The 15,785-nt window shown below is 36.0% G+C and overlaps 1 protein-coding gene across 32 annotated transcripts in view; it reads right to left on the bottom strand.

Annotated features, from left to right (window-relative positions):
• Positions 1 to 15,785, bottom strand: part of PTPRD (protein tyrosine phosphatase receptor type D) — a 536,986-nt gene that overhangs the window by 131,230 nt on the left and 389,971 nt on the right. For 23 of the 32 annotated variants that reach the window (XM_044939860.2, XM_044939874.2, XM_044939862.2 and 20 more), the window contains 2 exons: positions 14,826 to 14,986; positions 4,902 to 5,014 (listed from right to left, as the gene is read on the bottom strand). In XM_044939860.2, coding sequence (XP_044795795.1) covers positions 4,902 to 5,014; positions 14,826 to 14,986 — 274 coding nt within the window. The remainder of the gene's footprint in view (positions 1 to 4,901; positions 5,015 to 14,825; positions 14,987 to 15,785) is intronic. The other 9 variants (XM_044939864.2, XM_044939865.2, XM_044939873.2 and 6 more) reach the window with 1 other exon arrangement.

The raw sequence follows: 15,785 nt of genomic DNA, 5'->3' as shown, positions 1-15,785 counted from the left end.
TTCATGGAATGAAAACGAAGTTTTTACATTGTACCATCTGATCATCAATTTTTAAATCTCTTTTCCTAAAAGGTGTAAGTACAAAGTCTAGAGTTTTGTTTTTGTGTGGAAAAAAATAAAAATTGGGAGTAAGGGGAGGGAGGATTCTAAGTAAGGGGTACAGATACTGGAAAAAGAATTTTTTAGGAAAAAAAAAAAATCTAAACAATTCAGACCAAAGTGGGTTGGTCTGAGGGAGAAGTCTGCAGGCACAAAGAAAGCTGCTGACTAGCATGCCTCACGATGGTATTAGTTACCATGTTCCTTTACATTTTTTTTAATACTAGAAAGAAAGCTTATTTTTTTAAGATGCTGAACTTCTAAAGTTGCTTTGTTGGAAAAAATAGAAATAGGACCACATACCAGTAATATTTTGGTTTTCTTATAAATCACCATCTTTTGACAATATTATATTTACTTTAGTCATTGTGTCCAATTCTAGAGGCCACCTCCCAGATGGGCTACACAGTAGGTAAGGCTTTTTACAGGATTTCAAAAATGTCCATCATTGACAATCGCTATCAAAATGGTAAAGTAAAATGTGCCTGCCCTAGGACTCAGCCATCACACTCTCAGGCGCCCATCATTCAGAAATAACAGCAATGTGAAACGGTCTGAGCTCAGTACTGCTCAGTACAGTATGTTTTGTAAGAGCAAAATGCAGGAAATGAGTTAGCCTCCATTAATAAGGACTGAGACGATATATTTTGTGACATCTGTTGAACAGAATATCATCAATACTATCAGCTGTTAAAGGAGATAAAACTTCATGTATTAGCTTGGAAAATGTAGTTAAATATTAAAATAGGAAATTTCATGTAAATGCATCTGTATCTATATACCTGCTATATATATTATCATTTAAAAAACTGTATACACAAAAAATTCTGGAAATATATGCATGAAACTCCTTATGGTAGATATTTCTGGAAAGTAAAATTGGGAGTATAGGAAATTATTTACACTTTATTTTAAATATGTCAAAAGAAGAAAAAGCGAGATAAAGAGTAATTTTTCTTTTATAAAAGTATTTTTTTGCCTTTTACAACTTATAAAAATCACACACAAAATTTAAATAATACACTGCATAACCATATAGCCATAACCTAAGTATAACTATTGTTAAGCTTACTATCTATTTAAAAAAATTTTTTCCTCAGTAAACATGTGCTACTTTTATAAGTAAGAAATATTGATGGGCCGATTATAAAGCAACTTGGAAATTTTTTTAATAAGAAAAGCTTTCTTCCCACCAAAAAAGTAGTTCACTTTTGTTTAACATGTAACTCGTCTATCAGCCATCCTAACACATATCCAGTTACCACTGTCCACAGAGATGTGTAAGACTTAAATAGGGGTTTCATTAAAAGCATCTTTTATAAGAGTCTCTTTTCTTCCCTTCCTTCACAGATCTTAAAGATTTATAAAAATTGATGACTAGTTACTAATTTTAGAACATTCTTCTACATCTCTTCCCTCACTTACTCATTGTGTCCATTTTATTCCATTATCCACTTGAGGTTTAAGTCTCACTTTAGCTAAATGATCCCTTCAACTGACATATTCCACACCAGTTCTGACTGTCCCCGCAGACCATTAAGTGATGTCACCGTTGTAAACCATAGTCTCTTAAGAGATTAGGTAGTGCAGGTTCTCACAATTACAACCTGGCTGCATACTGCCATCTGAATCCTTAACAGATAAATATATTCGTGGAAAATACCTACAAGCAAGAGGTAGCTGCTCTTAATTTGCAAAGGGCGAGCATTTCTAATCCCATCTAGATGCTTGAATAGAGTGTTTAACAAACAGAAGGACCTGATTATCACTCCAGATTTGGCAAGTACGCTTAAAGCAAAGTTCCTCGCCACATCCCACAACTTCACAGAGACGGTATCATGAAAAGAACAGATTTCTCTGTTTTCACTTTGTACCCAGAGACAAAATTCTGACCCTTTTCTTTCCCAGACCCAGACACATATGTGTTTGTGGTACTACAATTAGGGAAATAATTCTTTGAAGTGCTTAATGCCAAATACTGTATCTATATGACATTTTGTATGTATGTTTCAATATCTTTTGAATATGAAGCAGAATTTGGGAAAAAGATCTGGCTCTTTAAACCCAGACGCTCCAACAAAAATAAGTAACTCAAAATGTAAATAGATTTTTAATTCACAAGATGATTTTTTTTAAAGGAAAGTAGAATTAAGAATCAGTGAACTAAGCAATAAGCTTCCTTTACCTTCTGAAAGACCTACTGAATTTCAAATGATAATGTTAGTTTGACATTTTATCATCCACAACAGACTCATCAGAAGTAGAAATCAGTTTGCTTTCAAGATCAAATTCTGTGCTAGGGGCTGGTTACATAAATCACAGGTCTCTGATTTCATTGAAAATCATGGATTGTTAAGTCTCTACTTATGCATACCATTAAGTAACATTGTCATATTATATAATAGTTGTACATAACTATATACACAAAGGTATGATGTATATAAAAAGCACATTTCAGAAACTGAAGGGTGAATGGCTTAAAATCCAAAAATATAAGTACAAATTAAAATTGTTTCCTGTGCAATACCTAAGAAAAGTGTTTTAGAATAAAAGAATCATTTTATTTGATCATCCAGCAAAGCCCTTGATTATTTACAAATCAGGGAGGATTAGCACAATAAAGCTACTTGGTTAACAATCCCAACTTCTGCTCTTATCCTATCAGCAAGTAATTAAATTCATAGCCACTGGCTAGAATCCCCACTGGCTGAAGCAAACTGAAACATTCTCTATGAATTTCACATTAACACTTGAGTCTATTTTCTTTGTAAACTGGTCAGATTTTCAGGACAGCAGGCCACATTCTAGAGCTTGGGAGGCACAAAGACTATTTCAACAAACCAAGACTTAACTAGACAGCTTAACTGAGCAGGCAGTGACAGCGTAACGCTGCCTGTGAATAGACGTGCTAGGATCTTGGGACAATTTCTCCTGTTTTCTTCTATTCCTCTTAAACCACCTCTCTCCTTTTTACTGTTTGCCCACTTTATTCCACTATCCATTTAAGGTAAGTTTAATCTTAGTTAAATGATATCTTCTGGTGGCTCAAATGGTACAGAATCTGCCTGCAATCCAGGAGACCCAGGTTTTATCCCTGGGTCAGGAAGATCTCTTGGAGAAGGAATGGCAACCCACTCCAGTATTCTTGCCTGGAGAATTCCATGGACAGAGGAGCCTGGCGGGCTACAGTCCATGGGGCTGTAAAGAGTTGGACACGATTAAGTAACTAACACTAACCATAAGCCTAAGTCCCCATTTTATTTTGTTAAAGCTGTTGTTGATAAAAGGAATTTCACTTCGATTGCACCCTTCATTCTTTCTAGTGACTTATATGGAACTTAGCATGTTCTACTCTATAAAGGGATCTAATATTCCCACATACACTGGGGAAATTAGATTCTTATTAGCATTCTTGAATATGGAGATATCTTGGTTGAAGGCATTGGTATTTCCCTTGTAGCCACCAGCACTCTGCTAGTAACCCCTTCTGCTTAGTAGCCATTCAGGTGTCACTCTCGGTGCTGGGGTGATGAGGGATAGCACTCCCACTGGTTCTATTTTGCTGCTAACCTTGCCTTTATACTAAGCCTCTTAAATAAATGCCCATCAGGAGAAATTTAGTTATATGGAAAATTTATTTTAACTTTCATGCTGACGAAAGTATATCTTTGCTTTTTAAGGAATAAACCTCATTTGAGAGAGTTTTGTTTTTTTTTTTTTTTTTTTAAAGCCCACGTCTATGGTGATTGGTAGAGCCACATTTAAAATTCCAGGCATTTCTTTTAACTGGATAGTTACTAGTTACTATGGCATATCTACATGTAAAATTACACATATGGTAAATACAGTAAACTGTGCCCTTTCAATTCTAAGCAATTCACGGAAAATGTGCAGTGTAGTAAATCTGTGGTATATCATAATGAGTAGAATATCCATTTGACACAGAAAACTTTCAAACAATTTGGGATACAATACTACCATCAAATTGTCATCAAATGGACTTCTTAGATCAGCTCTTTAATTTTTTTCATTTTCATTAGGTACTGAGACAGTGCCACTCAGTTGTATGGTTTAGCTCTCTCTACCATTCATCATTTTGGCATAAATAAGATTTAGGTGAAAAAAGGCAAAATGGAGTTAGCCTTGCAGTAACAATGCTGAACAAAACACCCCTCAGGAGGAATAATATTTTTCCTCTGTTGAAGCACTTAATGTTTTTTAAGAAACAAGCATATATTTCTTATCCTCAATCACTCTGAGCATCTCCTCAGCAAGAAACCTAAACTGGTTAGTGAAATTTAGTAAAGGTAACATACAATTTTTTCCCCTTGTTTTTCTCTTCCCTTCCCCTCTCTTTCAGAATAACACAGACACAAATTAATAGGGAAATAGATTAAAAAAAAATGTATTGTTTCCCAATGAGATGAATGAGGTAACATTCCATCCATCCACTCATTCACTTTATAAGGTAAGAAACTGGATTCTTTTCAGATAGGTGTCATTGAAAATAATCAACTGTGCTAATAAGCTCATAAAAATGGCAAATATTTTTAAGACTTTAGGTTTTCCAAAACTTGAAGGAAAAATTATTTTCTTCCTTTTTCTACCCCAACTCAGATTTTCACAAAGAATATAATTTCCTTTCAAGACATATGTTCTGCTGAGTCTCAGTAATAATAAAGTAGGAAGATAAACAACTGTTAGAAATAAAGTGATACAGTCACCTCTCATGGCGGTGTCATTGGGGCTATAAAACCTTCAGGAAACACTGTGTTCTGGACAAGATGAGTCGTGCTTCTTACCTGGTGTTTGGAAATTAAGGCGCCTCAGTTCTACTGGGTCTGTTGGATGGTGTGAAGGGACCTCCTTACTGTTTGGTATGCTGCTCTTTCTAGAGTCAGATTCTGCCCTCTTCCTATAGGGAGAGAATAAAATTTAAGAATAAAACAACTAAAAAAACGGAAACCGATTTAAAAAAGCAAATAATTATGCATGTGTTGCCACCCTACCCTTCCCCATGCCTGCCCCCCGTCCCCATTTGTAGTTTTAAAACTTTCTGACCTTTCTGACTTTGTTAAGCTAACTTTTTTCCTCTCCTGGCCTACAGTATTTCTTCATGTCTGAAAATTTTAAGTGGATGATCTCTAAGTCCTCCTTTAGCTCTAGAATTAAATAATTCAGAGACTCTGCCTTTATGAGGAGGTGCCGCTGAGATAGGTTTGGAAACTTGTTCAGCTTTTCTTCCTTGTCCACTAGTTCTCTTTGGGAGGAAAAGGACAGAGTAACCCTAATAACCAATACTATGATTGTAGTTACCATGGAAATAAACTCAGCTAAATCTGCCCCCCTCCTTTTTCCTGCAGGATTCATGACTAGTGACTACAAAGTAGACCTGCATTGGATTTTCCCATAACCAGATAAATGCAGTAAGTGTATTTCTAAGAGTTCAAGTTACCCTAATACATGGAAGGAGAATCAGGACCACACCAAACCAGCATTCTTTTTCTCTTTTAAATTCCAAGGAAAAAGCCATGTTGCCTGTTTATGGTGTCAAGGTAAGTATCTTTGCTTAAGGTGTCATGATGTAATTTTAAAAAAATGTCTATGCAACAAATGTCAGGCTTTTCATAAGATTGCTTTATCCATGTTTTTTCCAGACAAATAATCACAGCTGCTGCTGCTGCTAAGTCGCTTCGGACACAGAGTGGTACCTAAATACTTTCCTTTAGGTTAAATTAGATTAAAAACTCACTTAACTAAGGGAGAACTTTTCAAACAGTGATTTCTTCCCATTACAGATTCTAGCAATCTCCAGGCTGGAGTCATAATCTTAGCATCTCATCCTGCTCAGAGCAAAGACATTCTTATCTGGGAGGAGGGTGCAGCAGTGGGTAGGAACTCTCTCTGTCCCTTTTGGATATGACTGGTACAGCTCATTAGTGTTGCTGTGGCAATGGGCTCTCATTCAGTGCCACCCAGGTCGTTCCATGGTTGGCTAGAGGGCTCCTGTTAAACAGCCTTTCTTCCCATCTCTGCTCATCTGTATAGAATGAAACCAACCAGAGGATGAAGGGAAGATTGATGCGAAGGGAAAGTATACTTGATTTGCTCAAGTGCAATGCCTTTGGCAAAACGTTCTCAGTGCGATGAATTTTGGGGGGTGAGTCCTGTGAGACACGTTGTTCTCTCAGAACTTTGGATTAACCTGTCTCAGGATTTACTGTTTCTACCTAAAATTCTCAAGTATAGCCTTAGGACAGAGCATACTGCCAAACATACTACCAGTCAGAGGAGAGCAGTGAATTGGAGGCATGTCAGAGGAACTGGCAGCTCCAGTTATATGGAGTGGAAAATGAGAAGGAAAGAAAAAGAAGAGATGGAAAGCTGGTGAGAGGTATATGAGAATGAGAATGAAGAGAAAAAGGGGCTAAGAAGACAATGTGAAAGGAGAGGACAACCACTTGCAGAGTAGAAAATGGGACTGTGTTTATGCTGTGGGTATTAGCCTCATGACACAGAGGAGACATACTTAACTATCAAAGATAAATTGGTTAACAAAACACCACCAAGTTTGGCCAATCAATCTCAAGTGTAACAAACATATGGTTGGTCTTTTCTAAGTAATCCCATTAGCCCTTCTCAGGTTTTGGTCTTTTCACAGTCTGGCACATTTTTTTTTTTCACTTATGTGCCAGATATGATGCCTAAAATCTGGATTTGTATCCCTTTTCAGAATGGCTCTACAGTCTGTCTTGCAGTGTTATGGAAGCCACGTGAAGAAATATCTGGGCAAGGAGACACTGTTACAGGTATTGGGGGACATCCTCCTTATCTTCTGTTGCACTGAGGCCAGATTGAGTGGCAGTGAGGCAGAGGGAGAAAAAAGAACATTCTGCAAAGACATTTAGTCAATTTCTTTGGTACCAGGAAAGCTAAAATCCTATCTTGTTGCCCAGTGAGTCTTGGAAAACCCAGATCATGAGACTAAAATGACAAGTCGCTCTTGTAACAAGTGGGAGGGGTGTCCTGACATTTAATAACTAACTTTTCCCTCAATCTGTCGAAATAAGATAATCTCTAAGAAACCAGTTTCCAAAACTCCTAGGCAGCTAAGGAAAATCAGCTGTTTAAATTTCATTCTGCTTCATCTAGTTGTGATGATCACCACACGGGTAATTCTGACTGCCCACACTTTACCGCATGGTTTCTAAACAGAAATGTGTTCAAATGTGAGTTTTCTAACAAAGAATTTCTAAGGAAGATTTGCAGGATGAAGAGTTCGATCATCATCAGAAACAACGATTGTTTTTAAAAATGAAATTTACTGTTACAAAGTATTAAATGGCATATAATGGTCTAAATCAAGCCCAGTATGAACATCAGGAGTGACATTTCTTTTTTTCTATAAAAGTTTTCGGAGATCTCATTATTCTCAATTAGAAAAAAATAACAAATAGTGACTAGAAACAGATTCTGAATATTGCCTTGCTATTTTTTTCTATCAGAATTATAAATTCCTAGGCTAAGTTTATTTCTCACAGCGAGAAGTATCTACCATGGGCAGGCATTATCTGCGTGAAAGAAACTAGAAAAGCACATGACATTTCAGATATGGCAGAAAATGCTAATTGTATAAAAATGTTTTTATCTGGGCTGTGAATAATGTACAACAAAAACAGTGTTCTATGGTCGCAGTGGGGTTTTATTTTCATCTAGTCTCACCTGATCCACATGTCAAGTGGGAGCAAAAACACAGGGACATGGTGTGGAAGATCGTAACTACTGTATTTGGAACAAAAATATTCAGACATATACATACAGGCTTTTGGAAGAAATGTATTTATTTAATAAACAGAGATTTCAAAGAAATCAGTTCACAACGATTCTGACGTCCTCAAGAACAGAAGCCCAACTTTGCCACTATTGGTCTGTACCTCCTCGGGTAAGTCAACTACAAGCCTAACTTAATTTCTTCACTTATAAAACAGGGGAGGAGGGTTAGATGATGTTAAGTTTTGGTCCAACTCTCTTGATAGAACAAGAAGGTAGTGATGAAATTGTGAAATGGGGACAGTTTTATAGTGAGAGGTAGATCTCTGAGCATATTAAGTGGATTCAAAGTGTTTTGACTTTTGCCTTAAAAAAACTATTTGCGTGTGTTTTTCTGCTGGATTAATGACAAGCACAGCTTCTCTGAGTTACTCAGTTTGCTGTCAGTGAAAGTGTAACACAGCTTGTTGACCAGTGTTACGTGGTTTTAAGGAAAATAATGTAGTGGTGATTCTCTGGTATGCATCAGAGTCACCCAAGAGGGCTTGTTAAACTTAAACTACAGGCTGCTGGACCAACTCCCCAGAGTTTCTGATTCAGTAGGTCTGAGGTCAGTGGGATCAAGAATTTGTGTTTCTATCAAGTTCCTAGGTGATGCTGATGCTCTTGCTACTTGTCTCCATAGAGAACCACTGGAATGCAACACTGGAAGGGAGGCAGGTTAGATGGGCATTGAGGTCCTTTGCTTAATTTTAATCAGGAATTCATACATGTGTGTGTGTGTTAGAAAGCTGAAAGGTTAGCTTGGACTGATCAGTAAATAAGCAAGTAATATAGGAATGATTATTATTGCTATTATTCTTCAAGGCTGGAGGACAGGAAAAATAATTTGGAATTAAAAATAAATTTTTACTAAAGTAAAGTACTGCCATCGATATTAGCAGGGTACAAAAAATGTTAGTATTCCTGTACAAAGGGTCTTGCGATCATACTTGCAGTAAAAACAAACAAAACAAAACGAAAATGACTCACATTAACACATAGAAATGCTCAGTTAACCTTGACTACAAACAAAACTCAGAGACAGGTTTTACTACCTTCTAAATTTACCTTTATTTTACATCATATATAAACTAGTTCTTCCTGAGTCATTTTAATATAAAAATTTAATATAAAAATTACTTTTTATACCTAGGCATTGTCCATGTTCCCTTTGGCAGTTTCATCTTTTATATCCAACCTCCACCATTACCCCCTCAATACCTCCAAAGTCTATCTGTGTGTGTGTGTGTTTTTTTTTTGCACTGAGCATTAAAGGGGTTTGTTCTCTATTCCTCACCTGTCAGGTTTACTGCTCCATTTTAATGCAGCAAAAAAGAAAAAGAGAGGCTAAATGTTAGTTGGCCAATGGTAACAAGAGTAACCATGACAACCAAGATTTAACAGCTCAAAATTAGGGACATACACTGACACACATTAGAAAATGATAGCATATCAAACTATTTCAAGGCCTCTAATCAATCATGAAGCAAATGGAGGACATGAGAGTACACAGCTAAGCAAAGCATTTGTGTGTGTATTACTGTCAGATTCACTTTTATTCATCAACCTACAAAACACTGCCACAATTAATTATATCCTAGGAAGAGTTTGATGGTAGAGATATTATTTGATTTTTTAAAAACATGCCATGAGACAACTAATGCACTTAATGGGAATATAACATTATCCCATATAAGAAATTTAGTTCATTAAAAACAGGCTTCTGTTAAGAGGTACATTGTTCCTTTAAAATACCTGCAAATTGCACTGACCTACAGAAAAATTTGCACAGTTGTATAATACACCACAAGGTAAGGAAGTGGCAGAGACGAGGTCTTCAAACACATTTTGGCAAGTAAGGTGATTATAAATCCTTTTTTTCCAGTAAAAGCTTAAATACATTTTCAGTTTTGGAAAATATAATACTCATGACCCATATTTGCCTAGTCTCAGAGGCACTACTGTATGTGAACACTTCCAGCTCACTCTCATTGGCACTTTCACCTGTGATAATAATGAGGACTGTTTAACCATGTTCTTTATGTAGAAAGTATAACCTTCACCTAAAAAGAATTCATCTAAATAGTCTTCATGTTGCGACAAACTGCAAAATGTTTTGTGAGTTCTCAATTGCAAGAAACAAAGGTACCAGGTCTACCTCATTGCCAACGAACTATACACCCATACTGCTACAATATCTTCCCTTAAGGTAATCCAGTCCATAGCTTTTCAAAAGTACCAAGTCCACATTTAAACTGTACACACACACACACATACAAAGTGAATAATGAAAATGATATCAGACACACAGGTCCTTTTGATTCTTAAAGTGGTTTAGCTAGTTACACCAAGTTTTTAAAAATCCTACAGTCTTCCTAACTTGGCTTATTTTTAATCAGTGACGTCATCTGTGAATTCCCTTGTAAGAAAACCTATTTCTCTGACAGAGTGAAATACTTTGTGAATTGCCCGTTTTGTACATGAAAAGGCTGTTGAATACTAGGATGAACCACTGCATACTCTCCACTTCATTCCTCTGCCACAGAAATGTCAGCCTTACTGCACATGGGTACATATTTTGTGCAAATATCTATAAGTAAGTTTAAAATCTTTTGGATTTTAAATTGCAGGCTAAGGATTTCATTACAGCTCTTGCCAGTGAAGATGAAGGTGATACTGAGAGATGGAATAAATAAGAGGAGGGAAGTTTATCTATCATTATTTGATTCTTATAAATTTGATTATTCAGTAGCCCTCTGCACCACGCACTTCCCTGGCACAAGGAAATACCATGAGGAATAAGACAGAGTCCTTGACCTACAGTTTAGTGGGTGCAGAAAGCCAAGGAAATGGGCAATGGCAGTAATGTGGTAGGTTCTATGATAAAGATAAGCAGAAAGTGCTTTAGAAGCGTAGAGAAGGGGGCCCTAAGGCAGCCTTAACTGCTAAAAGAGGACACGAGGTGGACACTCAGAAAGGCTTTCATTTAGTAAGTGGATCTTAGCTCACTTCTAAAGCGTGAGTGCGAGTTTGCTGGGTCAAGACAAGTAAGTGCCTGTGGAATGAGTAGGAAGGCTTTCAGAAGGACCTCCTCAATGGCAAGAAGGCACAGCCCAGTGTGGATGTCTATTTCTTCATAGCATCTCAAAATATTCTGGACTCTAGTTTTTTCCTTGAGGATACCATGGAAATACATGTAGGGCTGATTCAAAAAGAAGATTAAAGAGATAGAGTCCACAGGGAGCCACTGTGGGATCTGGGAAAAGGAGAAAAAGGAAAGGTCTGTACCTTAGTCACGTCTTCCTCCTGGTCTTCACACATGAACGTCCAGAGGTGGGGATGGAAATTATTTACTCTCTACAGTGTCCACTCACATTAGACTATTACTATCCAAGAATGACAATTTGGTCTAGACCGTGCCTTAGTGCTTTCTAACATCCTAATCCATTTTTTCCCTTTCATAGTATATAACAAATACTTATCCATCTTGAAATGCTTTTCATAGATTTACATTTTAAGAATATTTTCTATAGAAATAATCCCTGAACAGTTTTAGAAGTAATGGTTGAAAAGTCCTACAGATGTAGCAGATGTTCAGGGTAGATGAACATCAAAGAACATTCAATTACTTTATGAATTCTTTTTTCTTTGTAGGGGAAGATAGATGAAGGGCAACATGGAGTCATTTAGAAAACGTACGCATGCACTGAAGGGAAAAATAATACAATGTTAATTCTACTACTTGACTTTTTTAGGTTCTCATATTTAAAAAAGGTCTGTTATCTAATCTATGTACTTGTTTTAGAAGTGAAGAAACCAGGGCCTGGAGTGCTAGCATGACTTTCTATCCCCTACAGCCGCTAGTTATAAAGCTGGGACTTGAAGCTTACCTGCTTCCCAATTTACTTTTTTTCTAAACCTTGCTACATCTTCTCTCTGAAGTTTAAACTGTTAAATCACTGCACATGTATCACAGATACAGTCCAGAATTTTTTTTTTTTAAATCTTAGTGCAGGAAAATTAGCAAAACCTACCAAACAATTCATTAATACTATTCTGATGGCCCTTTATGACCCTTACAAAGCCTCAGTGATACGTTTTGTTATTGATTATCAATGTATTATGGGTTTTAGCACATTTAAAACAAAGTCAAGCAAACAGAATGCAAATGAAAATATCTGCTATTCCATATTACTATAATTAATAGAAGTAAATCTCCTCAACCAACTCAGTGAGATTTATATTTTTATATGGACAAACCGCCCACAGCTATAGACCTATTCCTAACAAAGGTAGTCTTGTAAACAAGTGTATATTACCAACAGGATTATCAAGATACTGTGAGTCAGCAGTATTATATACGCATCCCCTAATTAAAGTATTATTTGCATACAGAAAGTAAAATACTTTAATAATAGTAATGATGATAATCAATTCTGAGTGATTACCAATGACCTGTCTATAAACTGAAAAGCACCTAAAAAGAGAGGTATAGTGTTTGTTATATAATTTTCTTTGCTCAGATTCCAAGCTATTAGAGACACTATTCATTGCCTACAGAAGATTTCCTCTTGAACTGTTTCATGATAATCAGGAAGGACATTGTTGGGTCTACTTGAGTTTCAAGTCAGGAATGTTCTTTACTGCTGAAGCAAGCATTTCTATTTCAGAAATGCTTCATGGGCTTTCAGATGGTTAGCTAAATATACTTAGCATTTGAGTGTGTGCATTTCCCAACAATTGCTTTAGACAATGCTCACATATGCATACACTAAAATGCAACTTAAATAGCCATAATATCTTTAAATATGATGCCTTTTTTGTAGGATTAGGAAAAATTAAAAACTGAGTTGTTATTTTTCAAGCACATGTGGATAAAGAAAACTTAATTACCAAAGTTAGAATCTTATTTCTCCATATTTACGTAACTAGTTTACAAGGCCATGCACATATCTATTAAATGGCATGACTTAATGATAGCCAGATAGATCCTAATGAAATACAACTTTAAAAAAGTAAGCATCTTGTTCATTCTGAGTAATAACAAATGTCACGTGATCTAGAAACGCAGTTGTCAACAAGCAATTTTCTGCTCTGACCCCACAGCAGGATGTCAACATATAGTTGTTTTCTGTAAAACATGTATTTTTTACTTTTTTCTTATTGTATTCTCTTTTGGTAATAAGTGCAGTACATAAGAAGCAAAGGGTACTAGCTCTTGCCTGCCTGGACTCACATGGGATCTTTTACTGTTCTGGGGCATGTGGGACCCTTGAGCTTTCAGGCCTTAGCTCTTACACAAGACACAAGTGATCAAATACAACAGGCTCCTTACCATACACACTGGTAAGATGGAGACTGAAACCATCAACTAAGATATTCTGGCCTTCAATCATTTGCTTTTTCAGCCATTGTAGGGAGTGGACAATTGAGAAGCGGTAATGATTAGGAAAAATAATGATTATCTTCATTCTTTCTAATTCTGAAAGAGGATAGGTAATTTAATGCACTAGGATTATAAACTTCTTCAACTTTTTTTTTTTTCCTCAGCCCTGGAATGCGATTGGAAAACACCCTCAGAAGAGAGCTAGTCAAAGGAGCAGTGTCTTGAAAAGTACTGTTTTGAATCAAGAGAAGAGCTTTGGGAAAAGAAAAAAAAAAAGATCTATTTGGAGAACAAAGGAATGCAGGTAGGAATAATTAATGTAAACCAATGAAAAGAGTTACAGGGGTAGGAAAAAGAAATAATGAAGATAAGATTGTCAGATTAAACATGTAAGCAAGAATCAAAATGAAGACATTCTCATCTAATTTTGAAGGTCAAGGTTATGGTGATGGATGGTGGTTTAGTTGCTAAGTCGTGTCCAACTCTTGAGACCCCATGGACCGTAGCCCACCAGACTCCTGTGTCCATAGGCATTCTCCAGGCAAGAATACTGGAGTGGGTTGCCGTTTCCTTCTCCAGGGGATCTTACTGACACAGAAATCAAACTCAGGTCTCAAAGAGAAAAATTATCTTGCAGTAGAAGGAAGAGAGTAGCTTCACAGTAGCATTCTAAAAGATGACACACTACAAAGGAAAGCAGGAACACAGATTGAATTGCATGAAAATAAAATTTGGATTGGAAGAAAAATTGATATAAAGAAAGGTAATTCAGTCACTTTGAATATTATATGTTTTTAGTTCAGGAAGAAGTTAGAGGAAAAATAATTACTGTGTTTTCTATCCAACTAAGCAGTGACCTAGGGGACAAAATCTTACATGTAATGGAGACAGATATAGGATTGAGAAAACAGTACAATAGAAAATATGGGTTAGTGTGGATTATTTGCATCCCGCCTGTAGTCAAAGACACTAAGAAGGAAAATGGTACCTTGGATTTCCTCTTGGACACAGATGAGAATTCAATACTGAAGATGTGGAATAAGCATTAGAACAAAAATGGGAAAGGAAAAAAGTTCATCTTCTTCCTCTCTTTTCTTTCTTTGATCTTCAATTTTTAGCTACTTTTGCTAAATTTTGAGAAATAGCTACAGAACAAAATCTCAGTACTCGGGCAAGTTTAATAGTATAGTACTGGTATGGAGCAATTAATGATCTAATTTGCTTCGGATTATCTGCTTGCGAATGTAACAACGTCTCAACTGTCATGCAAAGAACTCATACTGTGTAAGCACCTCAGAAGATGGAGATTGGATCTATGCCTGCTGGGCAACAGAGTCTATACCACACACTGAATGAGCTCAGTCTTTCTTTATATTTTGTTCTAACACTAATGGATACATTTCTCCCCCCAGTGATTACTGGAAATATTTTTACCAAGATCAACCACATAGTGACCATGGAAGGATGATAAAATCCTTAAAAACAAGGCAGCCCCCAAGACTGCAACAGAGGCGTAGGGCAAACCTACCTTTTATAAAGAAGAATAGCTATGACAATGCAGATGATAAAGACCACCGCGAGCACAGGACCTACAACCCAAATCAAGCCTTCTTCTTCATCTGTGATTGGCTGTGGATCCAAATCCATTGACACAACAGGATCAGAGTAAGGGCTGGTTGCATACATCTTCTGAGGAAAAACAGAGTCTATGTTAGTTATAAAATAATGACTTTCTAGACAGTGTCTTTAGCATTAGAAGAAGCAAAGATTCAAGACATTATGGATTTGATGATAGTAGTTTTAAACTATTTAAAAGGTGGAGGGAAAGGAAGAAAAAAGGTTTTGCAATCTAAATTTCTTTATAAAGTTATTTCATAATAAAATAATTTTTGATGGTATTCATTTTCATAGATACCTTTTCACTGGGATCTATATATTGGAATAGTAAACGATCTTATGAAGTGTAAGTACCAGTAAATTAACCAGTCACAAAATATTCAATGAGCAACTTACATTGTGCCAATGTATTACATACAATATGAAAAATAAAAATATATAGTTCCAACTCAAGATATAATCACTAAGTAAATACTTACACAGCAAAATATAAGTAGTTCATTAAATATTATATTATGAAATATATATTATACATTATATATTATATATAATATTTATATGTGCACTCTTAAGTATTGCACATTAAAGTCTAAAACATCAAAAGAAAAGTTCAGTGTTCAAATTATATAGATGAAAGATATATGAAAGTGATAATATGGCTTTCTAGAACATAAAATTTTGAGGACTTAAAAGGATTTAGCAGTTTCTATATAATTTTATTACAGTACTGTTCAGAGGTTGATATGATTAGTCCCAATAGAAAACTGATAAAGAGAAAAGAAAAACCTTATACACTGTTGAGGGGAATGTAAATTGGCACAGCTCTTATAGAAAGTAGTTCTTGGTTCCTCCAAACGTTAAAAATAAAACT

The sequence above is a fragment of the Bubalus bubalis genome, chromosome 3, assembly GCF_019923935.1.
Source record: "Bubalus bubalis isolate 160015118507 breed Murrah chromosome 3, NDDB_SH_1, whole genome shotgun sequence".
In the NCBI taxonomy this organism is placed as follows: Eukaryota; Metazoa; Chordata; class Mammalia; order Artiodactyla; family Bovidae; genus Bubalus; species Bubalus bubalis.
Note: the sequence above shows the minus strand (reverse complement) of the source record. Positions and strands in the feature narration are given on the sequence as shown.